At 61.4% G+C, this 25,395-nt stretch overlaps 2 protein-coding genes across 3 annotated transcripts; one reads left to right on the forward strand and one right to left on the reverse strand.

The window, feature by feature from the left end:
* On the forward strand, positions 1 to 23,761 carry TPPP (tubulin polymerization promoting protein). 2 transcript variants are annotated; one of them, XM_072958905.1, is made up of 4 exons: positions 1 to 98; positions 14,322 to 14,639; positions 19,899 to 20,052; positions 20,173 to 23,761. In XM_072958905.1, the coding sequence occupies exons 2-4, from the start codon at positions 14,323 to 14,325 to the stop codon at positions 20,365 to 20,367; spliced, it is 666 nt and encodes a 221-aa protein (XP_072815006.1). In that variant the 5' UTR covers positions 1 to 98; position 14,322; the 3' UTR covers positions 20,368 to 23,761. The 2 variants fall into 2 exon arrangements, with proteins under 2 accessions (XP_072815006.1, XP_072815005.1); XM_072958904.1 differs by having other exon boundaries at positions 4 to 98; positions 14,319 to 14,639.
* LOC140690276 (uncharacterized) lies at positions 15,009 to 19,438 on the reverse strand. The gene is made up of 4 exons (XM_072951933.1): positions 19,322 to 19,438; positions 18,608 to 18,694; positions 18,096 to 18,220; positions 15,009 to 17,796 (listed from the first exon to the last, which is right to left on the reverse strand). The coding sequence occupies exons 1-4, from the start codon at positions 19,436 to 19,438 to the stop codon at positions 16,860 to 16,862; spliced, it is 1,266 nt and encodes a 421-aa protein (XP_072808034.1). The 3' UTR covers positions 15,009 to 16,859.
* Positions 23,762 to 25,395: the final 1,634 nt, after the last annotated feature.

The following is a 25,395-nucleotide window of genomic DNA, read 5'->3' on the forward strand; positions in this document are numbered from 1 at the left end:
CGACGGGCTGGGGGCGGTGGCGCGAGCGCAGGCCGGGCACCGGGTCGCGCGCGACCGAGTCGCCGAGGCGCCGCCGCTGCAGTCGCCGCATCTCCGAGGTAAGTGGCCGCGGGGCTCGGTCTCGGGGAGCGGCGCGCAGGACGCGCCGCTTCTGCCACCTGCGCCCGCAGGCCGGTGCGCGCCACTCATTCCCGGAGCGCGCCCGCGCCCCTTCCCCAAGGCCCAGTGCCTCTGTGCGCCCCGCGCCCGGAGCTTGCAGGCGATTCGCCCGGCGCTCTGGCCTCCGCGGCTGCATCGGGGCGCGGGTCTGGGGGCGCAGGAGCGCGGGCGGGAGTGGCCGTCGGTGCAAAGGACAGGTTTATAATTGGGCCCTGAATGAGGAGGCGCTGTGGCCTTTCTTCGCGTCGGTGCGTAACGCGGCGGAGAGCGCCCGTTGCAGCCCCTCCCCTCTCCGTGTCCACCGACATAAACACTGTTCCTCAACGCCCAGGCCTGGGGTGGTGGCTGCTAGCCAGGCGGCGCTCTCCGAAAATAGGGCTTAGAGGGTCTGAAATGAGCCACTGTCATATAGCCCGAGTTTTAGGAGACCTAGGGCCACAGGAAGGGCTGTTTGTGTCCAGGGGCCCAGAATGAGTGTGTTCCTTTGGCGGGGACTCTGCCGCCCCTCTCGGGGTCTCAAGCCCCTCTCAGTCGGCATTAGCTTTACAGTTCGTGATCGGCGCAGGTGAGAGTGTCAGACTGCGGTTTGCAAATCCAGAAGCTTCCCGGGAGGGGTGTTATGTTTTCTTACCGCGTGTGGGCACAGAACCCGCAATCAAGATAAAGAGGTTGGCTGCCAATATATTTTTTCCACATCCCTCTGGGGACCAGTGCCCCGCTTTTGAAGGAGGATCCTGAGGAACCCTTTATTCTGCGGCTTCAGTTACGTAAATGAAGCCTTGAAGTGAGGTGGGAAGAAGCCCCATTTGGCTGCCCTCCCCCGACTGTTGTTTTGATAGGCGTGCTGTGTTCTCTGAAGATGAGACACCTTTTAGGAGAAGCTGCCTATGCAGTCATCCATCCGTCTGCATATTTATTGGCTAATTTGCCTGACATGTATTGGATGCTTGCTGAGTCCGCAGGGGACGCCGATAAAAGGGCCTAGCTCCCATGGCCCCCACCGCTTGCCAGCCTCCCAGGACTCCCCATGGCTAGTCTCTCAGGGAGGGCAAGCTGGGGTGGGGGGCCTCCCCAGAGCCCAGGGCAACCCCTGCCGCCTAGGAGGTGGTCAGTAAACCCTGACCTGAATTCCAAGTGCACTGGGACCACATCTGGGGATGGAGCCATGGGGCTGGAGGTGGGGAGTGCTTGGAACAGGCCGGAAATGGGGGGAGAGAAGGGGCCAGTGAGACAGGCGGTTTGCGGCACCTTAAACTGGACTCCATGATTCCTTCTCCGGCATCAGCCCCTGTTCCCACCACATAGTTGGAGACAACGGGCTGGGTGATGGCTGGGGGGGGGGCGGTGTTGCTGGTGAATCTCTTGGGAGCGTCTGCAAAGTGCATGTCACTCAGTCTGTTTTTCTGGAGAAAGGGGCTGTGGCTTCAGTGATTTCCAGAGGGACCCATGACTCAGAAAGGTACCATGATTTAAGAACCATATTGAAAATTCCTCTCCATCTTTTCGGAATCACGAAGTGATGGAGATCAGAGGAAGCTGTGTTGGCGTCTCCTTATCTCCTTGGTGTGTTTGGCTGATCTTTCTGAATCCTTTGAAGTTGCAGTAAATAAACTGTTTTAGCTACATACAAAGTTATAGATGCTTGTTGTGGGAAATGTGCAAATCACAGGAGAATTTCATAAAGAAAATTAAAATCACTTACCACTGATTGAGGTTTAAGAGGAAGCTTTGAGCAGCCAAGCTGTCCTCCGGGGCAGCGTCCACGTGGCTTCACTCCCTGGTGGGCAGTGGAGCTACTCCCTGCAGAAGAGGCTGAGAATTAAAAGCTTCCTCGGGGAGAGGCTGTGCTGACTTAGCGCCAGGCCTATTTATAGCTGGTGATGTTGCTGGTGAGGCTGGAGGAGCATGTACAAGAGATGCCATCTGGGGCTACTGGGGCCATGAGGCCTGGGGCCCTGCTGCACTTTGAAGCGTCATGTCCTCCTTGGCCAGGAGGTCCGTGCCCTGAGCCTGGCCTGGCACCGTCCAGAAACCAGGCCAGACCGAGGGGGCTGGGCACTGAGCCGAGTCCACCCGAGCCCACAAGCCCTGGACCAGGCGGGCCTGGGACCAGGCAGGAGGAGCAGCGCTGCCGCTGCCCCAGCGACAGAGGTGTCCTGGGAGGGCAGGCACAGAGCTGCCTGGCAGGCCTGGCCACGTCTGGGGCTCTGACATGGTCTCTCTCCACTGTTGACCCCCCCCCCCCGAGACTAGCCTCCTCTTTGGGTGGAGAGGTAGCCGTGTGTCACAACCCGTGGGATCCCCGCCACTGCACCCTACCATGGCTCAGCAGCCCCTCTTCAAGAGGAAGCTTCACATTAGTTCCTGGAAGTGGCTTTGATTGGCCCTTTTGGCATCACAGAGGGGGCGCAGCCCCCAGGAGGTGTGTGTGGGGGAAGGGCAGCTCTCCAGGGCCGTGTTGCACTGTCTCCAAATCTTGTTTCCTGATAGGGAGGCAAGACTGGTTCCAGGCCCCAGATTTCCCCTCTAACTGGGCGGCAGCGTGCGGCGAGGCTCCCTGGAGTCTGAAGTCTCAGTGTCCAACCCTGAGGACCTTCTTTGACGAAGAAGTATGAAAAGTCTTTCACAGGGCGCAAGGAAAGGGCGGTGCTTTGACTTTGGCACCAAACCAGGGTGTCTTCTGCGACCCCTTCGGCAGGGGAAGTGTGAGCTCGCCCTGGGAGAGTGGCTCATGCCCGGGTTCCTTTTTCCAGTCAGAGCTGTGGGACGCAGGGCGGCCCTCGCCTCCCTTCCAGTCTAGAAGTTAAGACCCCTCGGAGCCCTTTCTCGGCCCCCCTCCACTCCCGCTGCACAGCTTCTCTGTGCCCTTGGCGTGTCCCCGGCGTGTCCCTAGTCTCTGTCTCCTGCCCTGGGCCACATTTCCTGAGGTCTCATCCTGTATCCCTGTTGCACCTATTTGTTCAACAGACATCTGTTGACACCTGCCCAGTGCCAGGTGAGCCAGCTCAGGTGAGCCAGCGTGACCTCTGCCCTAGGAAGCTCTTACTCCCGCGAGAATGCCACAGAAGCCAGCATTCTCCAGGCGACCTGGTCCAGGCCTTACACATCGCCCTCCTGAGTCTCTGCGCCTGCGAGGCGTGGGCTGCAGACCGAGCCGCTTTTGTAGGAAGACGGTTCACCCAGCTCACCTGGGCCTCACCTCACGTCCACCAGGCTTTGCTGGGTGCTTGGTCCCCAGGTGTCCCCAAGGCTGCTCCTTCTGGACCCTTCAGATGCAGCACAGAGGCTGCCAGATGCGGTGGCTGCCCGCCCTGTTCCTGGGGAGGCTCCGCCTTTGTTGTGGCTTACCACCTGAGCGCATTTCCCGGGCCCGCGGTTTAGCGCCGACAGTCAGCCCTGTGACATCGCAGAGCTCTGCTGTGCTGGCCATCCGCGCGGGGAGCCCGCCCGCCGCCGTCTCCAGGCCGGCTGTGTGGGTGGTGGGTTTGGTTATTCCCGTTTTCTGGCTCCTGTGCACGGGGCTGCCTGAGCCTTCTGGCCGCTTTCTCTGCAGAACCGTGCAGGTGACTCTGCTGGGCAGACCCCGGGAGTGGAGGGCCAGGGCCCTCGGCGTCCCTCTCTCCAGCCCAGACTTGCCGGCAGCTCCCCGAAGTCGGGCTGGCGCCTGCGTTTCCTGCTAATGGGGCAGAGCCCCGCACCCCCCACCGTCGCGGGCGGCTGGGGCCCTTCTAGCCCCTGGCTGTGTCTCCAGAGCTGTCATTCTCGCTGCCTGCCCTGCCCTCTGTGGATTCTGGAGACAAGCAGCGTTGCCGCGTGCCGCCCACCTTCTCACTACCTCAGTGATATTTTTTGGTGAACAGAAGTTCTTAATTTTAATCTTGTGCCATCCCAGGACCTTTTCCAAGGAGGTGGTGGGTTTGTGTCCTTTGTAGGGAGCCTTCCCCACCCCCAGGACGTCAGATACCCTCAAGCCTCACCTTCCTGAGGTTGCCTTTCCTGCAGCCTGAATGTTTACCTGAACCTGCATGAGTTTTCATTCAGTCAGCCCATTTACTGAGAGCCTCTCTTCCCCCCTGTCCCGGCAGGACACCCCTGTCGTAAGCCTGTCGCTGCACGTGTGTGGATGGATTGGGGCTCTCCGGCCTGGTGGTTTACTCTCTGTCCTTCCACCGGGACCACACACCAGGCCGTCCTCATTTCCAGGACCTCCCGGCAAGTCCCCATCAGGGGCAGACCCTCCACCTGCCCCTCCTTCAAGATCTCTGGTTTATTCATGGCCCTTTGCCTTTTCGTATGTGTTTTACATTCAGCTTGTCTCACTACCCAGACATAAGCAGTTTTGGAAGTTTTATTTGGATTAAATTAAAACTGTGGATGAATTTGGAGATAATTGATATCTTTGTAAGTTCAGCATGAATCAGCATTCGTAATACTATTCTTTCAACAGTGCTTCAGTTTTCTTTGTCGACTGTCTTAACCATCTTTTGTTTCTTTTGTTACATTTATTAGTAGCTAATTGCTGTTTCCTCACAATATTTTAGTGGTGTATTTTTAAATACCTTTTATCGTCTGTTTTTGCTGCTACAAGGACATAAGATAGATTTTTGTGTGCTGACCATGTATCCAGAGGCCTTGCTAAACGCACGTTGATTTTAATAACCTTCCTGGGATTGCACACAGCCATGGAAACTGCAGATAACGCGAGTTTCATTCCTTCCCCTGTGATGCTTGTATCATTCACTTCCTTTTCTTGCCTTATCACTGACGGTGTGGAGAAGTGGTGATGTGGACCCTGCGTCCTCCTCTCACTCCAGCTTGAAATTTTTCAATAGTTTATTGTTAAGTATGATGATTTTTGTAGTTTTTTTAAGGCACTCAGTGTCAAATTAAGGAATTTCCTTCTTTTTTTAATTTGCTGACACGTTTGATGGTGAATCAATGCTGAACTCCATCAAATGCTTCGCCTGCATTTATCAAGACGGCGACATGATTTTGGGTCTCTGTTCTCTTATGTGATGAAATATATTGATTAATGTTAAACCAACCTTGCATTCCTGGCATACGCCCAACTTGACTGTAAGGTGTTGATCCTTTTTCTCTCTCATCAGATTCAGCTTTTTAGGATTTTGTGTAGTGTTTTTGCATCTTTGTTTGTAAATGAGATAGGCATAAAATTTTCTGTCCTTGAGCTGCCCTTACCAGGTTTTGGTACCAAGATTATTTTAGCCAAAATGAGTGGGAGGTGGGATGCTTCATCTTCTACTCTGGAAGAATTTGTGTAAGACTGACATCATTTCTTCTTTTAACATAAGGTAGAATCTGCTGGGGAAGCCGTCTAGGCCTGGAGTTTTCTTTGTGAGAAGAGTTTTAAACAAGGATTTGAGTCCTTCATAATTATAAGAATTGGTAGTAATTATAAGAACAATGATAAGAGTATCTATTTTTTCTTGTTACCTTTTGGTAAGGTGGCTTTCGTATTGTTCTTAGAAATCTGTGTGTTTCATTTACATTATCAAATGTACTGGATTAAAATTGTTCATAATATTTTCCTACTGTGTTTTAATCTCTAGGATCTATAGAACTTGCAGGGACGTCCTCATTTTCCATTCCTATGCTGCAGTTTTGACCTTCTCTTTTTCTCGATTAACGTCCCCAGTTGATAAATTTATCGATTTTATCAGCGCTTTCATGGCATTAACTTTTGAGGTTGTAGGCCTCTGCATTGTAGACTTGTTTTCCAGTTTATTAATTTTTACTTTTATCTTCAGTGTTTCTGTCGTTTCTGTCCCTAATTTGCTGAGGTTTCTTCTTAACTTCTTAGGTGGCAGTTGACCTGCCTGATTTTCATGTGTGTACACAACACACGCACACACATACGTGTGTGTGCACACGTTTCCACCACGTTGAGGTGTTGTCTTGGGATATTTCCAATTCCCACACGTCCTTTTTGCTGTGTTGAATCTACTGTGCTTTGAAACCCATCTGCCAAATTCTGAATTTTAATTGTTGTGCTTTGGGGGCTGGAATTTCTAAGGTGTTCTTTCTTCAGAGCTGCCGCCCTGCCTCTTTACAGCTCCCAGTTCTTGGCTGGAATTCCTCACCTTGTCCTTTTCTCCTTTGCACATGGTGTGCACTGCCCCTTGCTTCTCTGCACCCGGCATTCAATTACTTTAAACTCCATGACTGATCCAGCGCCAGTAACTAGCACCTCTGGTCCTTTCTGCCTCCCGAGGTCTCTGCGAGTTCCTGGTGCTCCCCGCCCCCCCCCCGCCCCCGAGGCCTGGTTATTTTTTATCATGTGTAGATGCTGTTATCAGAAGAAGTTCATAGCAGTGTTTTCTGTTTCCAGGAGCAAGCTCTTCCGCTGGAGTGTGTGTGTGTGTCCTGCCGTGTTTGGGGCTCCAGCGGTCCAGGTCCCCTGAATCCAAGTTGTGGGTTCAGAGGAGTGGATCTGACCTGTCCCCACCCGCTGGCCCTCACTCCCAGGTGGCCCTTCAGGGACAGCCGTCCTCCAGGCTCAGCCCGCAGGGCCCCGTAGCCCTCGTCCTTGCCTGCGAGCGGGGCTGGGCTGTCCAGGGTCCCCTCTCCCCAGGGGGTGGTGGGCTGGCCTGCACCCTGGGAGGCCAGAGAGCCTCCTCGTTGGTCTGGGGGCTGTTTCCCACGCCCTCCACACCTGCCCCTCACTGACGGTGTTTGCACGTCCTGCCTGTGTCTGCCTGTCCCCTCGTGGGCTGCTCGGGACAGGAGGAGCTTTGAGGCCTGAAGGTGGATGCTGTCCCCTCACCTGCAGGCTGGTCAGACCTGGTTGGCGGCGTCCAAGGTCAGGGAGGTGCCGCCCTTCTCCGCAGCGCCTCTGACTCCGTGTTCCTGTGGGCAGCCGGGCAGCCTCCCAGGTCCGGCCGCGGCTGTGAGCAGACTCCCTGTTGTCCGGGAGGCTTGGGGCTGGCCCTTGGTGGCTGTTTCTGTCCGTCTGGTCTTGGGCAGCATCCGGGCCTGGGAGCAGAGCCCTACAGCTGCCCCAGAACCTGGCTGTGCAGACCCACAGCAGCGGCTGGGCACCCTCGGTCCGGAAGAGGCCACGGGCACCCACATGCAGCTTAACTTCTCGAATTAACGGATTTCCTGTTGAGGGTCTCGGTGTCCACCCGGTAGACACTCCAACTGGAGGCCACAACGGGCATCCTGGGGGCAGGTCCCTCCTTAAAGCCTCTCCTCTGGGGCCTCTGGAACCCACCCGCCTAGACCCCTGCCTGGCCTCCCTCCAGGCTCTGTGCCACCTCCCAGGGCTCCACTCGTCTGCCTCTGGAGCTCTCTTCTCTGGGGGAGGGACCCCTTCTGGTTTCCCTGCTGTGGGAGGGTCCTGGGGTTGCTGTGACAAAGGACCACAGAATGTTGGCTTAAAACAACAGAATTCATCCTCTCCCAGTTCTAGGGCTGGAAGTCTGAGATCCAGGTGTGGCTGGGCCACTCCCTCCCTGGGCTCCAGGCTGGGTCCTTCCTGCCTCGTCCAGCTCCTGGTGCTCCAGGCGTCCCTGGGCTCGTGGCTGCCTCCCTCCAACCTCTGCCTCTGTCTTCACGTGCCTTCTCCTCTGTGTCTCCTCTTACAAGGTCACTGTTGTTGGATTTAGGGTCACCCTCATCTAGAGCGGTCCCATCCGGAAGTCCTTAACTTGATGACACCAGCAAAGACCCTTCTTCCAAACAAGGTCACGTCCACAGGCTCAGGGCTGAGGGCGTGAGCACACCTAGTCCAGGGCCACCACTCACCCACTACTCTTGCCCCTGCGTGGGCCCGCCTGACCCCCAGGTTGGCCGCACTGCTGGGTTCACGGGGTTGGTAAGGAAGGCGCTGACAGACAGTAGAGGCCGGCTCTGCGGCAGGGGAACTGGGGCCCAAGATGTGGCTCATGGGAAGCCAAGCATCTTAGCAGAGTGAGTCCCCCCAAAACTGTCAGGTTTGTGGTGGCCCAGAGATGTTCCCACTGTTGAACAGCAACCAGTTCTCCTGAGGGGTGGGGATGACAACCCTGGGGGCCCTGCGGCTGCAGTTGGAGACACCCTAACCCCCAGCCCCTTCCCCACTTTCCTTTATTGGAAAGGCTCCTAGCTTAGGCCATCTTTTGAGGATCGAAAAACTGTCCTTTGTTCTCCCCACCGCCTCCCACCATGTCCTGATCCCCAACCCCACCTGCCCGGCAATGTTCCGGGGCAGCTCCCAGGACAACGCAGGATGGAGGATGGGCCACGGCCTGCCTGCAGGTGTAGGGGGAGCCTCGGGAAGATGCCGGCTTTGCCCCGGGAACAGGGAACCGTGTGGCTGTAATTGTGGTTCTCAGGCTGCTCCGAGGGGCAGGAGGCCCCAACTCTGTGGGCCCTTCCCGGCCAGTGGTCTGAAGCTCCGTGGCCAGCACCTGGGTGGCATCCGGCTCAGACAGTGCGGTCGGCCCATCCTGTCGGGATCTCCGCAGGGACTGTGAATGGAGGTGCTGGGGGTGGCGGGGCCGTGTCCACGCCGGATGGACTCCTGAGACCGCCTGTGCTCCGCATTCAGAGAGGCTGCTTTGTGCCCGCCCGGGAGGCTCTCGCTGCCTGGGATGAGTGGTCATTCACATCGAGTGTGGGGCAGCGATGGAGTGGGTGGCCGTGTTGTGACTGAGATGTGCACAATTGCCAGAGGGCTGCCTTGTAGTCCAAAGACTGACACGAAGAGCTGGCGGTGCGGGGCGGGTGGCAGGCAGGGCTATGGGCCTGGGACGCCCTGGTTCCCCTAGGGCCATTTATGAGGAGGCTGTGCCCTCGGCAAGGGCAGCCCCAGGGGTGAGGCCAGCCCGAGGCACTGGGGGCCTGAGCCCTGTGGATGGAGGGGAGCAGGGAAGCAAGCTGGCAGTCGGCGTCCATCCCCTGGGCTTCCAGCCACTTGGTCTTTGCAGTCACTGTCCCTGCAGAGGACCAGGTGTGGGGCCAATGCCTGCACCTGAAGGGCCTCGCAAGGGGTGGGGTAGGGCAGGGTGTCCCTGGACCAGCTGACCAGGCGTCCCCTCCTCCGTGGGGGGTCTATTTGGGGCTGTTCCACTGTTCCTCCAGCCCCCTCCCTGTGCCCCTGTCCTGGGACCAAGCCCTGACACAGCGCATCTCAGAGGCTGGGCTGCCCTGGGGCTTGTAGGCCCCGCACCTGCTCCTCCTCTGCACACGGGGAGAGAGGCTGGTTCAGCTGGTGTTTCCCAGAGGGGCTCCCTAGAGGCGGGGGCAGGAGGAGGGTCTCACAGCGCCCGGGGAGGTGGTGTGGTAGGGCTGGAGAGGGTTCCCTGCTCTGGTCCCGGCTCCCAGACACACTCATCCTGCCACATCTGACACCATCCTTAACCCCCAACCCAAGTGCTCGCGCAGCTCAGCCAGGCCCCCTCCAGCGAGGCTGGGCCATCCGACTGTGCCCAGGCCGCCTGGGGGGCCGTCTGTGGATCTGTCTGGTAACATCCAGCAGCTGCGGGCAGAGGCAACTGAGGACACAGGAGAGGTGAGAGGGCTGGAGGATGGAGAGGTCTTGGGAACTGGAAGGCATCTGCTTCCCAAGGGACAAGGAGCTGGGCCCCACTGGCCTGGTCGGATTACAGAAGTGCCCACAGGTGAGTGTAGATTATGGGCAGGGTGAGGGGGCTGTGTGGACCCTGGGAGCGAGGTGCTGAGAGCTGGTTTGCGGGAGCCAGGTAGTGGAGGGGCATTTACACCTGTGGAAGGAGGAGAACACTCCATCTTTACTTTCAGGGCAGACCCACATTCTGCTCCAGGAAGTGGAACTGGGAGAAGCTGTTGTTGCCTTTAATACCACACCTGGCCCTGCTCGTCGACACACCTGGCCCGGCTCAGACACACCTGGCCCGGCTCACAGACACACCTGGCCCTGCTCGCCGACACACCTGGCCCTGCTCACAGACACACCTGGCCCTGCTCACCGACACACCTGGCCCTGCTCACAGACACACCTGGCCCTGCTCGCCGACACACCTGGCCCTGCTCACAGACACACCTGGCCCGGCTCACAGACACACCTGGCCCGGCTCACAGACACACCTGGCCCTGCTCACAGACACACCTGGCCCGGCTCACAGACACACCTGGCCCTGCTCACCGACACACCTGGCCCTGCTCACAGACACACCTGGCCCGGCTCAGACACACCTGGCCCTGCTCACCGACACACCTGGCCCTGCTCACCGACACACCTGGCCCTGCTCACCGACACACCTGGCCCGGCTCACAGACACACCTGGCCCTGCTCACCGACACACCTGGCCCGGCTCACCGACACACCTGGCCCTGCTCGCCGACACACCTGGCCCTGCTCGCAGACACACCTGGCCCTGCTCACCGACACACCTGGCCCGGCTCACAGACACACCTGGCCCTGCTCACAGACACACCTGGCCCTGCTCACCGACACACCTGGCCCGGCTCACAGACACACCTGGCCCTGCTCACCGACACACCTGGCCCTGCTCGCTGACACACCTGGCCCTGCTCACAGACACACCTGGCCCTGCTCACCGACACACCTGGCCCGGCTCAGACACACCTGGCCCTGCTCACCGACACACCTGGCCCGGCTCACAGACACACCTGGCCCTGCTCACAGACACACCTGGCCCGGCTCAGACACACCCGGCCCTGTTGCAAGCACATCACTACTATGGATTTCCGGCCTCCCTGGGGGAAGGGTGCTGGTGTGGATGCAGAAGCTGTGACCGTGATGTGTAGGGTCTGTTCTGGGTAAACTTTTCTATAGGTTTGGCTTCAGGTAGTCAAGTAGTCAAGTCTAAAGGGCCTTGTCCAGGAGAGTCATTCTGATACAGGCCTCACCCTGGTGCCTCTTTGGAGCATAGGCAGCCCGGGAGGGAGAGGTGGGCGGGGGGACCACGTGGCATCTGAGACAGCCCCGCCCCTGGGTAGGACGGTCCCTGGGGCCTGATGGACACTTGTGGACCAGGCTCCCCAGGCCCGCAGGTCCTGCAGCTCCTGGAGCTCTGTGGTCTGTCACTCCCCCTCAAGGCCTGCCCTGGCCTCTCCAAGCCTCCTTTGAAAATGCGAATCCAGTAAAACACCCACTGTGCGCACTTCATCAGGCCTCTCCTCCTGAGCCCTGGGGTTGCTGTGCCTCAGCAGGACCTGGCCAGCGGCACTCTGCGCCGGCCCCCCCCACCTCACAGGTCTGTCCACCTGCTCTCCTGCTCATCCCTCCTGCCCGGAGAGCAGGTTCCCCTTCCCCCGTCTGCTGCTGGGCTGGCGCCTGCATCTCACAGGACCGTCCCGGGACTCTGGCCACCTCCTCACGCTGGGGTCCTCGCCCTCTGTGCCCCTCCTCCTCCCTCCCATATAGGCACGCACCCAGGAGTCCACGGTCCGTGCAGGGAAGCAGGTGGGTGAGGGCCAGGAGAGAGACTGGTTTTTTGTCTGGGAACCTGGGTGTTGAAAACTGGAACGTGAATTTAGTCTGTTGGGGCCTCCCCAGGCTGCCGACAACCCTCACAGTGAGGGAGCTGGGCATCCGGGCCACTGTACCTGCAGCCGCCAGAATGACACCTGGTGCAGGGCACACAGCCCACACCTGGGAGGCCCTCTCTTTAACACTGCACCTGGCAGCCTCTTCTACTAAGTGACTTTGTTTCTCCTGACAAAAGTGGGGCAGCGCAGGTGGGAAGGGGGGCAAGAGTAAGCCCGCCCCGAGTTTCCCCCAAGCGTGTGGGGGCAGGAACGTGGCGGGGGGGCTGCCTCCCTGGGGAGGAGTCAGACGGAGGGGCAGCAGGGAGGGAGGGCCCAGCAGGCCAACGTCAGTGAGGAAGGGTCTCTCTGGGCACCTGCGTATCCCAGAAACCTCTGGCTGAGTCCCCATTTCTTTCACAGTTAAGTTCATTCTGTCATCACAGAAACAGCACAGGGGTTCAGTGAAGCAGCTCAGACGTGGGAAGCAGGAGGGCAGAGAGCAGAGACACGGGTGTGGGGCCTCTTTCTCTGCTCGCCTGCCTCCTGCTCTTCCCTGGACGAGAGTGACCTTGGACGTAGGGTCTCACTCCTGCTGTTTTTGTTAAAATTCAGTGTGTTGCACTAAGGTAGCACCTGTTGACAGTGGAGGTGAGTGCCCAGGACAGGAGCTCAGTTGTGCTGAGAGCAGCACCCAGAGATTCCTAAGTGGAGACCCACCCGCAGCCCAGGTCGGCGCCGAGGCCGCAGCTCTTGGGGTGCAGGTTATGAGCGGCCGAGCCCGGCTGGGGCTGGGGGGGCTCTGCTCCTCCACCTCGTGAACCTCGTGTGGTTCCGTGCCGCCACCCCACCTCCGGCCAAGACCCTGGCATCGCCGAGATCCTAGCCCACGGCCCCCTCCTCTAAGCTGATCTCACCCGCCTGAGTTTCTGCTCCGAGTGCTTCCGATCTGACCCATTTGTTTACTGGCTTATCACCTGTGCCCAAGCAGGAGGCCAGCTCCATGTTGGATGGGTAACTTGTAGTATCTTTGAGTCCTTCTGACTTTGTTTACGGTGGAGGCTGATGGCCAAGCATGTTAGAACTGTGCGTGGAGCACGGGTTGGCAGCTGGGGGCATCCTGAGTGGGGGCTGGGGGTGCGCAAGCACTTGTGGGGTCCCCCACGGCCCCCTCTCTTCCTTCTCAGGGGCCCTGGCGCCCAGGTGCTCAGGTGACCTGTGGGTGCCCAGAGTGCAGGCTCGGCCTGGACCCCTGCGTCCTAACTGTCGGCACTTGTAGGATCTGCATAGTCGAGGACATCGTGGGCAGAGCTCCCTGCCACCCAGCTGACCTGCACCTGCCTCTCAGCCTCTGCTGCTCCTGCTCCACCGTCCTGACGGGAGTACCCCCGAATCTGAGGCTCATAAAGTGGTCCTCACCAGCCGTGTGCCATGCTCACCAGCCACTAATGCTTCCAGTGATTTCCCAGCAGCATCTGCGACTTGGGCGTCGGGAGCCGATGCCCGAGGTGAACTCAGGGCCAGTCCCACAGCAGTTCTGGTTTCAGAGAAATGGAGCCGAGATAACACCTGAGCAGTTCCGGCGACACCCAAGGCGCTGGTGGCCTTGGTGACTGTCCCTGGAGAGCACTCTGCGACCTGGCGGGTGTGCCCCATGGGTGACGGCACCGCCCTGGGGACGAGAGGAGTCCTGGCGGTTCCGGGGTGACTTTTTCACGGTCCTTCTCCTCACCTGCTCCACCCTCGAGGAGGGGAGTAGCAGGCACCCTGGCCCTGTGGACGGTCATCTCTCTGACTGCTGGGGGACTTGTGGGTCCTAAGATTGGCAGGGCCCTCCCGACCCCCGTGGTGTGGGGCTGCGTGCTTCCTCTACCTTAACTTGGACCTGAGGGTTTCCAGTGAAGCTGTCCGTGGCCCTGACCGTCCAGCCGGACCCTGAGCTTGTGCCGGTCTGCGTCTCTCCTCCCACTGACCCCACAGTGGTTCTCAGTGAGGCCACTGCTCCCTGGGAGTCAGGCTCTCAGGTCCTGCCCCGTCCACCAGCCGCGACTCTGTGGGCACGGTGCTCAGCCTGGGCTCCCCAAATCTGCCAGGGTGGATGGTTTCTGTCTCCTCAGCCCCACGGGGACCCAGCTTTGGGGGCTCCCAACTTGAGGGCCCCATGTCAGCCTCACCCACGGCCTGAGGCCCCCACCCTGGGCCTGGGGCACAGCTGCGCTCAGCCTTCAGGGTCTGCACAGACCCCCTACCCACGCCCGGGGCCTCTCTCTCCCACCAGCACCCAGCTTGGCCGTCCGGGTGGGGGCGCCCTGGTCAGCAGGCTCCGCCCTCGAGCGGGGGACAGCGGTGTGACCTGTTCTGGGTCCCCTCCCTGAGGACAGTGTCACCCCATGGATGCTGGGAAGGGTGTCACCTGGGGAGTCCCCAGGGCAGGAGTGCCTGGGCAGCACCAGAGAGGGGCCCTGAGCCTCACGGCTGAGGCTCTGACTTCGGGGACGCTGGCGCTGGAGGGCCACGTGTGTCCAGAGCAGGTGGATGCTCACCAGCCCGCGGTTCTGCAGTTGCTCTGCCCCCGTGGGGCCCGAGGGCTCTGCTGTGACACGCGCTGGTGGCCTCCTGTCCACGAGTGGCAGCAGAGGGCCTTGGGCAGCTGCTGCAGAGGGTGACCTCTTGTCCCTTCCTCCCAGCAGGATGGCTGACGGCAAGCCCAGGCCCGCCAAGCCCGCCAACAAGACGCCCCCCAAGTCCCCAGGGGACCCTGCCAAGGACAAGGCGGCCAAGAGGCTGTCGCTGGAGTCAGAGGGTGCTGGTGAGGGGGCGGCCGCTGCGGGCCCGGAGCTCACCGCCCTGGAGGAGGCCTTCCGGAGGTTCGCGGTGCATGGGGACACCAGGGCCAGCGGGAGGGAGATGCACGGCAAGAACTGGACCAAACTGTGCAGGGACTGCCAGGTGATCGACGGCAGGAGTGTCACCGTCACCGACGTGGACATCGTCTTCAGCAAGATCAAGTAAGCGTGTGCCAGCTGCGCGGGGCCCCAGGGCTCCGCAGCCCCTCGGAAGAAGGTGCCAGGAGGGAGTCTGAACCAGGCAACGCCGGAGCGGGGCGGGGGCCCACCGGGTGCTGGGGGGCAGCTCTGAGAGGCGGGGTGCCTGGGGCGCAGCCGGGAGCCCGACCCACTGTGCGCTCGCTCAGCCTTGGGGGAAGAGCAAGGGTGACAACCTGGGCTCCACCGGCTCCCTGGAGACTCAGTGGCATGCGTGGGTGCTTGTCCGCGCTCAGCCTCTCCTGGGAGCACGCAAGGCGTTCTTACGTCCCCTCCCCTTCTCTTGCCGTCCACACCCGTGACCACACCCAAGAAAGACCACTTGACACCAGGTCCTTGTTGCTGGAAACATGATACGTCCAGACACGTGCACACACGTAGATCTCACGTCTCCACATCCTTGGTCACGGCTCGTCCAGATGATGGACGTTCTGGTCAGGCCCTGGAGACCCTGTGTGCAGGAGTCACGGGCAGTGGAGGGACCCGGGGGGTGCCGGCACCCCATGACTGGGCATGGGGAGGGGGGCCCTGTCTGGCCCAGGTCCTGCTCCAGAAAGCAGGACATTTAAGGGTGGAGGCTTGGCTCTAGACTCTGAGGCACAAGGGGCTCCAAGCTGCAGAGCCCTGAACTGCTCTGGACCCCCGGCATCTGCCTCAGCTCACCGCATGGACACCGTCTGGGGAAGCGGGCATCTGCAGCCCCAGCCCAGCGAGGGGTCGTGGCTACTTCCCCGCTGCCCTCCTGCAGCCTGGACTGCCTGTGGGGGCCCTGTGACCTGTGTCCCGCCTGGGAGCGCCCTGTCTGCAGGGAGGGTACCCAGCCCTTCCAGGTGTGCGGGAGTGAGGGACCTGCATGCACGCCCTTGTCCTCAGGAGTGGGACCCGGGGGGCTGGGCCCTGGCTGGGGTCCCCTGGGGGGCCAGGTCTGAGGCCGGTGGTGGGTGGTGGGGCCTGGGACCCTGGCTGCTCCACGTGGCAGCCCCGGCAGAAGCGCGGCACTGTGGAGCGCGGACTAGGGCAGCTGTTTTGTTTGGGGCGGTTGCCGTGGCTCCCCGGCCCTGCCGCCCGCCCGCCCGGTGTCTGCAGCCTTTGTTTGGCCGTCGTCAGGGCAGCGCTTGCTTGTTTTGATGTTACCATGTGTGAAGTTCTAAACAAATTCTAGCCGCTCTGCCCGAGGCCTTGTTGAAGACTATTGTTTCCAGGACAGGCGCTCCCCGTCCGCCCCGCCTCCCGGCCCGAAACACTAATTACTCAGACTCTGTTCCCACCAGCAGGAGTGCCACTCTGACGGGGGCAAAGGCTGCCTTTCCTGGCCATGCACCTGCCGGCTCTCTGGGAACTGAGTGAACGGCAGCCACGTCCGGGTTGCAGGTTAGGAGGATGCAGGCCACTGGGGACGCTGCTCCCTCGTGACACACAGGCCTCGGGGTGGGCACGGCTGCAGCAGGGAGCTCAGGTGTCAGCAGAGACCCAGGCCTGGAGCCCACACCACCCGCCACACAGGAGACGCCCCGCCTGAGCGACTGTGGGTGGCAGGTGGGGTGGGCAGGGCTCTGTGTCATGTGTCATCCCAGACATGCCAGTGGGACATGCGTCTCCACAGCCTGGAGCCTGGGGCGGCACCTGCTGGGTGCCCGGTGCCAGCCTGGGAAGGCAGCGGTGTGTGGACCCTTGGACCCTGATCCCAGCTCCTACTGCTGGATTGGGTCTCAGTGTCCTTCTTGGTGGCGGGGGGGCGCCCGGCGTGTGTGCCGGGGACAGGGCCGGGGCAGGAATCGGGAAATGCCCGTCAGTGTCCATGTTGGACGCTGCACACGCGGGTCGTACAAGAGGATGACCGCCCCCAAACACCCAGAGGCAGTTTTGCTGACCTCAGGTGCACCTGCCCCCAAGGCCCAGCCTGCCCGAGGCTCACAGGGGTCGGGGAGCTCAGGACGTGCTTTCCTGCTCAGAGCCACTGAATGCTAGGGTCACAGCTGCACATCGCGGCTCGGGCCCTCGGCAGCCAGGCCTGCGGTGGGAGCGGCCTCCTTCCAGGCTCCCAGCAGTGCTGTCACTGGGTCGCCGGGCTAGCAGGGGAAGGCCAGGGAGGGGCGCCCGCGCAGCAGGGAGCTGGTGTCTGCCTGCTCCCAGGCCTGGCAGCAGGCACGTTACCCAGGCTGGGCTTCCCCACAGCCTCCACCCTCACCCCTGCTGGCCTGGGGCTCTCCTTCCACACCGTTTCCTGCTCTCTGGACGGGTTGTCCGGGTCCCAGCTTCTGCTGGCTGGGGGACCTGAGAGTCAGCTCTCTCCGACTGCTGAAGTGGCAGGTTATCTATGGTGACCAGAGGGGCCCTGGCTCCATCCTGGGGTGTGTCGGCCAAAGTCCAGGGGCCTTTGTGGTGTTGGCCCTGGAGGCACAGGCGCCTGTCCTTGGAGGGCTGTGCTGACCCCCCACCCGGGCCCCCGGCACCCCTGGCTGCCTGCACTGTCCCCGGGTGACCTGCAGAGTGGCTGGCCCCAACCCCGCCTGCCCTGAGCTGGGCCTGGAGGTCTGGGGACAGGGCCTGGGAGGCACTGCTCACACGGCCTCGTGTGTGACCGGTGACCCCGTTACTGTGGGGGCTGGCTTTCGGGCAGAACAGCAGCCTCCTGGCAGGGTGCTGGCTGCCCTGGCGCTGAGCTAAGAGAGGAGGGGGTTTGGTTGTGTGGACTCTGGAGAACAGGACCGCCCTGTGTCCAGAGAGCCGTGTGAAGTGACCGAGTGTCTCAGGGAAGAGACCGGCATTGTCACCCGAGAACTTCCCAGTCGCTGCTCTCAGCAGCGGGCGGCAGGTCCCCGAGTGAGAGCTCCCCGCCAGCCCGGACTGGCTCTGAGACCCTGCCTGGTGGCCATGGCAGGGACATGTGGGGACACCGGGGCTGGCCAGGTGGAGTGGGTGGGTCAGGGTGCTGGGCCCACGTGTCCCCTCGATCTGAATGTGGCTTCTGACAGAGGCCCCATGGCCGTCTCCCCACCCCTCCCCGAGTGACTCACACTGGTGGCGCCTGGTGCCGCGGCGCCCCGCGAGGGCTGCGTGTTCTGGGCTGGTCACCGGGCTGGCAGTCAGGCCGGGCGTCCGTGAATAGAGACAGGAGCGTCTTTGACGACCCAGGACAAACAAACGGGACAGGGCCGCAGAGGGCCAGTGACCAGTGGGGCCTGACAGGTTCCCCGCCCACGGTGATGACTGAGCCACGCTGCCCGGGAGGGCCCGCCCTGGGACCCAGCCGGCCCGCACTGCTGAGGCTGGCCTTTGCCAGGCTCAGTGGGTCTGATGAGGCCTGCGGTCCTTGTGGGACAAGTGTCCCTCCCGACAGCCATCCAGGCCTATGGGCTCCGTCCCTGCTCCTCTCCCATGGGGCCTCCCTGCGGCCAGGTGGGCTGTGTCCCCCGCTACCTGACGTCGGCATGCCCCACGTCTCCAGACGTGTCCAGTGTGTGAGAGTGCCCGCGTGAGCTGGAGTCATACTGAGGTGTGTTCGTTGGTTCACGGCTGGTGGACACCTGGGCTGGTTCTGAGCTCTGGTGACAACAGAACACAAGCGACGGGGTGGGAACACGCACAGGGGCACGTGTGAACTCGCTCTCACTCCTCTTGACTGCGACTGGTCGGGTCACAGGGCCGGGCGTGCGCACGACCTTTGTAAGAAACTGCCAAGTGCCTTCCCAGTGGACGCCACGTCGTGGCTCCGGGGCCCGGCCCGCAGCCTCCACACCGGGGTCGTCATTTACCCCCGGGCTCCTCCCTTGCCCGCGGCTTTAGCCCGATCTCCCTGACGACAGGGACGCGGCGCCCTCCACGTGCCGGCCGCACCCACAGGTCTCCTCTGACGAAGTGTCAGGCCCGGACCCTTCCCCAGCCTGCAGGCGGGTTTTCCTCACTGTCCGGTGTGAGAGTTGCATGCTTACTTCAGACAAGAGCCCTCGGCGGGGCGCTCCTCCGTCTGCGGCTTGTCTGTTACTTCTCCTAACAGTTGTCTTCTGAAGCGCACAGTCCTAAAAACTCGGGTCAAGTCCAATTCATGTTTTTTCTTTCATGGACTGTTTTTTGGTGTCACTTCTAAGAAATGTCTGCCTAAGCCAAGGTCACCAAGGCTCTCCCAGGTGTCCTTCCGGAAGTTCCAGTTTGGCCTCACACTGCGCGCAGGGCCGTGGCCACGTGGGGCTAGTCACACGCGGCGCAAGGCACAGACAAGCCCTTTCCTCACGCGGCTGCTGTGGCCTCATCTGGTGAAGAGCCGGCCCCCACCCCCTGCTTCTGCACCTTTGTGGAAAACCCGGACGTGGGCCCGTTTCTGACCGTCCTGTCGCCAGCCTGGGGGCTGTCCTGCGGCTTTGCAGACTCTCGAGGTGCCTCCGTCCCCTGGCTGTCGCGGGCCCTCTGGGCACCGGCGCCGGGCTGTCCTCCAGTCCTTGGCTCCTGTGGGCAGTCCTTCAATAACGGTTCCGAGCCAGTGTCCCTGGGGGGCCTCCCCACACCTTCACTTCCTGTAAAACTGTGAAATCCTCCCTGAATGGATTAGCTGGGGAAGATCTGGTCAAAGTGGCAAAACTTTTCCAGTTAAAATGATCAGATATGAAGAGCCAGTGTAGAGCTGTTTTGAAATTGTGGGGCTGACTTACCAGGGTTCTGGGTGGCCACAGACCATGTTTGGGTGAGCGCTGCTCCCGTGGGCTGGCGCCGGTCGCCCCAGCGGCGTTAGCGGTGGGGCAGCGAGTCCCGGGGAGGTTGGCCCCCATCCTGTTCCTGTGTGGTGACTGGGCCCCCACCCACGGGTGACCCCTGCACAGGCCGGTGGCCCCTGTGTGGTTGGAGTCTGACGAGCTTCTCACCGACTTTCCCTCTGGATGTCCGTCTCTGACCGAGGCCACACACACCTGTCTTAGAACCAAACGAGGGTGTTCAGTCATTTGTAAAGGACATGCTTCCTTTAGGCTTTTTTCCAAGACAGTTTGTATTTGCTGCCGCTGCCGCTGGTGACCGGCTGTTGGGCGTAATCGCTAGACAGGGGCGGGGAGGGGCGGGCGTGCTCTCGGCTGCAGGAGGGGCAGGGTGGGGTCCCCCAAAGCCACCAGGTCCCGAGTGGAGGGTGCCCCAGGTTGCCGGGTGGTCGGGTCGCGGCCCAGCGACTGCTGGCGCCTCGTCACCGTTGGGGGGGTGTGGGCCTGGCAGGCGCCCCCTGAGCCCCTCTCCCTGCAGGGGTAAGTCCTGCCGGACCATCACGTTCGAGCAGTTCAAGGAGGCGCTGGAGGAGCTCGCCAAGAAGAGATTCAAAGACAAGAGCAGCGAGGAGGCCATCCGCGAGGTGCACCGGCTCATCGAGGGCAAGGCCCCCGTCATCTCGGGGGTGACGGTGAGTGCAGTGGGTGCAGGCAGGTCCAGGGACGGAGGGCAGAAGCGTGGGCCATGGCGGGGCCCTTGGGCTGACTCTCCCTGTGGCTCCACCAACCGCTCCCACCCTGCTCTCTTGCAGAAAGCCATCTCCTCGCCCACCGTGTCGCGGCTCACGGACACCACCAAGTTCACGGGCTCCCACAAGGAGCGCTTCGACCCATCTGGCAGGGGCAAGGGCAGGGCGGGCCGCGTGGACCTGGTGGACGAGTCGGGCTACGTGCCGGGCTACAAGCACGCGGGCACCTACGACCAGAAGGTGCAGGGGGGCAAGTAGCCGGCGGGGCCTCCCCGCCGCCCGGTCCCCGCAGCCTCTCACTTCGTTACATTCCTGTGCTCTCGGGCAGAACGTGGACGTGGGGCGCCAGCCCTCCCTCCTGCCCAGACCCCAGCTTTCCTCGACCCCAGCACTCACCTCTTCTCACACACCTGCCTCGTCCCTGCTGGGAAGTGGACAGACGGCCCTTTCCCAAGTGTGTCCCAGGGCCAGCCTGCACCGGCCATCTGGTGTGCAGGCAAAAGGGGCGTCTTCACAGAGCTGGTGGGACAGACCCGGTTGAGGCTGTGCTGACCTGCTGACCCGGGGCCGTGAGGGCAGCCGAGCCAGCGCACTAGCCGGCAGCACCAGCAAAGCGGAGGGAAACCTGAACAGGACGCCGCCGTGTCTGGGGCTCCCGTGCAGGTGGGTGGGGGGCTGGGCACGCCGGCACACGCTTGCACACCCACGCACACATGTGCACACACACACACAGGCGCACACACCCACAGACCAGGCCTGAGCCGAGCCAGATGACCAGTCAACGAAGGGGACTCAAAGTGTGAAGTTACAAGGTTTTAAAACAGAAACCTGGGGCAGTTCATTTCATTTTGCTTTTCTGAGAAAGAATAAGAAACGGTGACTGCGTGTTTATCGTCAGAATGGCTCAGGGAGGACTCAGAAGACCCATCTCTGTGACCAGCTCTCCCAGGCAGGGCAGGCGGACGCGCTGGACTCTGGGCCTGAGTGAGGCTGCAGGTCGCCTGGCTGCTGCCTCCCTCCTCCTCCCGCTGCCGCAGCCCTTCCAGCCTCTTTGGAGTCTCCTGAGGGGCCTTGTCCCTCCTCTCCAGCCCTGAGCGCAGAAACCGCCTGGTGAAACCAGGCCAGGGAAGGGCCCAAGGCCGGGCACGTCTGTGGGGTTTGGTTTCTCCGAGAGGCCAGAGGCTACAGTGGCCCCTCGGCGACGTGCCCATTTGTGTGAACATGGCCACAGCCTGGCCTGTGACCCGCTGGGCCCTGTGGTCCTGGGAAACGCCCAGGGTGGCAGGCTGTTGAGGGGCACTGCCTTCCCTGGCCGCTCCCGGGGATGGTGGTGCCTGCGCGGGCCGCTCTGTCCCGAGGCTCTGGGGCTCCACGGCACGTGGCACCAAAACCCAGGGAAGGACGGGGTAGCAAGCTTGCTGCGTCACTTCGAGGGCGTGAATCACTCTTGTCTGGGCAGTTCCTAACCTGGGGACACTAAGGTGCCCGGCTAGTCCCCCCCACAGCCGGGAAGCAGGCCCCAGGGCTGGGGCAAGGCAGCTGGGATGCTGGCCCCCACCTGGCTCTTCGCTCCTCCCCTGGAGACCAGAGTAATGTATGAATGCGTCTGAAGACGACCCCGAAGCTGTGGAGTGTTTGGACAGTGAGCTGACCACGCGCCGGCCAGTTCCTCATCCGTGGTCTTGGAGAGGGCTTCTCCCTGGGGCCCGATCATCTGCCCAGAGGCTGCGAGTCTCCTGGTCCAAGGCTGCTTTACTCCCCTGCCTGCCCAGCAGCGCGGCCCCACCGTCACAGCCGTCCCAGAGCAGGACACGAGTCCAGCCCTCGGTCCCAAGCCGCGCACGCCCACAAGGGCAGGGAGCGGCCCCACGCTGCTGCTCAGGGAGGGCTGTTGCCTCCTCAGCCCTTCTAGCCGGGCGGGGACCGGCCTGCCAGGAAGCGCGTGCAAATTGGAGCCTAAGCGAAAGAAAGGAGGCAAGCAGTGTCCGGGGGACGCATCCTCGCACGGTCCACCCACACCGCCCGTGCAGGCTGGAACGAGCTCTGGGACGCGTCACTGCTGGCGGTCACCACAGCACCTCCCCTGCGGTTTGAGAAGGAAGCCGGGTGCACACAGCGGCCCCCAAGACATCTCCATCCCTGCCCTGCGCTGGCGGCCCCTGGGGCTGGGGCGCCTTCCCAGGCTTCCTTCTCAGTCGAAGTGTCGCTCTGGGAACACCGTCCCGTCAGGGCAGGAGGCTGCCCGTCGCGGTCTCTGTACTCAGCCTCACGGGGCTCCCCGGGCTCAGGTGCCGCAGCCGTACGGGCGGGCAGCTGTGTGTCTTCGCTGCATGTTTCTGTGCCCCATCCCCAAGCTTCTACTAACCCACCCAGTCAACTAGAAATGAGACATCTGCCGTGAGGACAGGAACCGCACAGCAGGCTGGCCGGGGAGCAGGCGCAGTGCAGCCAGGCCAGGAGAGCGGGAGAGGTCTGAGTGCACCACCCCCACGACACCGAGTCATCCTGTTGGCACTGTAGGACTCCAGGCAGGGGTTAGCTCACCAGAGCGGAAGTTCAAGCTGTGTAAGTTTAGAACACTATAGGAAGAGGTCTATATTTATACTGGAGTATTTTTACACCTCGAAGACCCTCAGCCTTAAGGTTTGAGGCAGGTGCCATGGAGTCAGGCAGAGGCACGCAGGGGTCCCTGCCTGTGCTGCCCACGCCCACGGCTGGGCGCTCGGGGCAGGCCGGGCGGCCCCCTGAAGCACCAAGCGGACAGAGGCTCACAGCCCCGAACGTGGGCCTGCTCAGTCCCCGGCTGTCATAACCACTGAACGCCCCCCCACCCCCGGCACTTCATCGCCTGGGGCTGCTTCTGCAGCTCTGTTGGCCATGGGGAGGGGGTAAGTCACAGGCGCCTCGGCCCACGAAACCTAAAACCTAAGGCACAGACACCACCTGGCCCTTCGCAAGGAAGTCGGCTGGTGCTGGCCAGCCCCGAGGACCCAGCCAGTCACTTCCTCCTGCACAAGCTGGCACACCCTGTCCTGCAGCACATGCAGGCGGGAACCCGTCATCCCCTGTTCCGTACGGCGCAGGCTGACAATTCAGCTGTACTGTGAAGTCACAAGGCTAGAACGTCCCTTCAGGTCTGACCCTGAGTAGCTTCCCTCACTGCTCTACTACTGAACACTGAAATCCCATGGTTCAGGGGTGTGGCCTTGGCCCGTGGGCGTGTGGCTGGCGGTGGCCCCAGACGGTGGTCGCCCTGCACCAACTCTTCCCCAAGCCAAGCCAAACGATGTTAACGCATGTAACCCCGACCTGAGAGGGATCCTGTGCTACTTGTTTGTGCTCAGTTTTTCAGGAAAGGGAAATAATGTGTGTATAGACATGCGATCTATTTTTGCACTGTTCTCTTACTGTTCGGGAGCGACGAGGGCATCGCTCCGTGTTGATGTCGGGCTGCTGTGCCCCAGACCCACTCTCACCGGGAACCCTGGGGGCATCTGTGGGGCCACGGCAAAGGGTCACCTGTTCAGAGCCGCTGCCCAGGCCTGGCTGGCGAACCTGCAGTCAAACAGCTCGTGTCTCTCCACCCCTCGCGTGCCCCGTGGTTAACACTGTGCCAGCCTGGTCAAGTGACAAATAAAGGTGTTGAATCGTGGGTCTGCTGTCCTCCAAAAGCGCTGTGTGCCTGGGCCGCCGCGTGGGCCCCACGTTAACACGGACGTGCCCAGCAGAGGGGGAGGCCTGGAGTGGGGTCTGGACGTGAACCACGCCCCAAACACCCACTACAGCCCCAAAGACAGGAATGACGCCAACAGACATGACCAGGACGAGGGCGTCTTTCAGACCGTAACAGGGCAGTTTCATCCAGAGGCTGAGGAAGGAAATGCTAAGTGCAGCAGGTGATGACAGATGGGAAGTCTGAGATGTGAATAGGAGAGTGGTGCAAACAGTGAACGGTAGATAACAAACAGGGACAACCGTTCACCTAAACAACACCTTTCGCTGCAGCACGTGAAAACCACCGCGTCAGCCAGAAGGGCTGCCCGGGGCCTCGTGCTCGTGTGGGGCACGGTCTCAGGAGGTGCACGTGCCGGGACAGGACAGGTGCGAAGGTGACACCAGGAACCGGGCTCTCACACTCAGGCTTGCAGAGGTGAAAACACGGATGACGGAAAATAGTTAAAAGTGGCAACAACAGAGAGAAAAAACACAGAAGCAGAACAAACAGCACAAAATAAGACGGCAGATTTGAACCAAAGTGTACCAATTACATGAGCTGATAAAAGCGAGAGACCAGCCCGACGGGGAAGAAGACCGGAGAGCGAGCTGGGCCCCGCGGTGCTGGGCGAGGAGGGTTGGGGCCGGCACCGTCCCTGAGGATGCGGGAGGGACCTGGGCCTGCCCACTCAGCAGCAGGCAAGGGTCCCAGCTCCAGGGCCGAGGCAGAGCCTGACACCCCCCTCCACGTCCCTGCCACAGGGACACACCTGCAAATGCTGGAGCCATTAAAGCACTACTGAAAGATTGAGTGTTGTGCCAAACATCTGAAAATTAGGCATTGTGAACAAACTCCTAGAGACACAGAACTCCAGGAGGACTGGGGAGGCCGCACAGTCCTCACCGCTGAGGAACTGCCAACCTCAGCCGAGAAGCCCAAACCCCTGGGCAACGGCGCCGACGACTCGCTCGGAGTCCAGGGGTCAGCAGGGCCTGTGACCAGCCGCAGGCTGCTGGCAAAGGGAGTTTCTGGACGGCCACCAGCTCTTCCCTCCTGCCTCCCTCGTAGCTGGAGGTCAGAACCCGTCACACGGCCTGAGCCAGCTGTCGAGAGGACGCAGACGGTCCCTGAGAACGTCCTCCCAGAACCACTACTCAACTGACTCAAGTCAGAAGTCAAACTCCAGGCCCAGGTGACTTCCTGAGATGCCCCACCCAACACTCAGGGAAGGGACAGTTAGGACCTTTCAGATTCTCCGAGGGAGCAGAGGGATAGGGAGTGTGATGGCACGAACCTGACCAGAGCAGCATCAGTGGTGGATCCTGGGCCCGCGACCCTGGAGACACAGCCTTGAGCTCCTCCCCAGAGCCAACACGTCCCGGGACTGCCCGGTCACAAGCCACCCGACCCTCACTGCGGCCTGGGAGCAGGCCCTCCAGCAAGGAGGCAGGGAGCGGCACACCTGGGACACAGGACCCTGCACAAGGCGCCCCCAAACCAGGTGCAGCAGCACGTCTGCAAGGAGAGCTCCATCCTCCCTGAGTGGTGCCTGCCCCAGAGATGTGCTGGGA

Source organism: Vicugna pacos, chromosome 3 (genome assembly GCF_048564905.1).
Source record: "Vicugna pacos chromosome 3, VicPac4, whole genome shotgun sequence".
Taxonomy (NCBI): Eukaryota; Metazoa; Chordata; class Mammalia; order Artiodactyla; family Camelidae; genus Vicugna; species Vicugna pacos.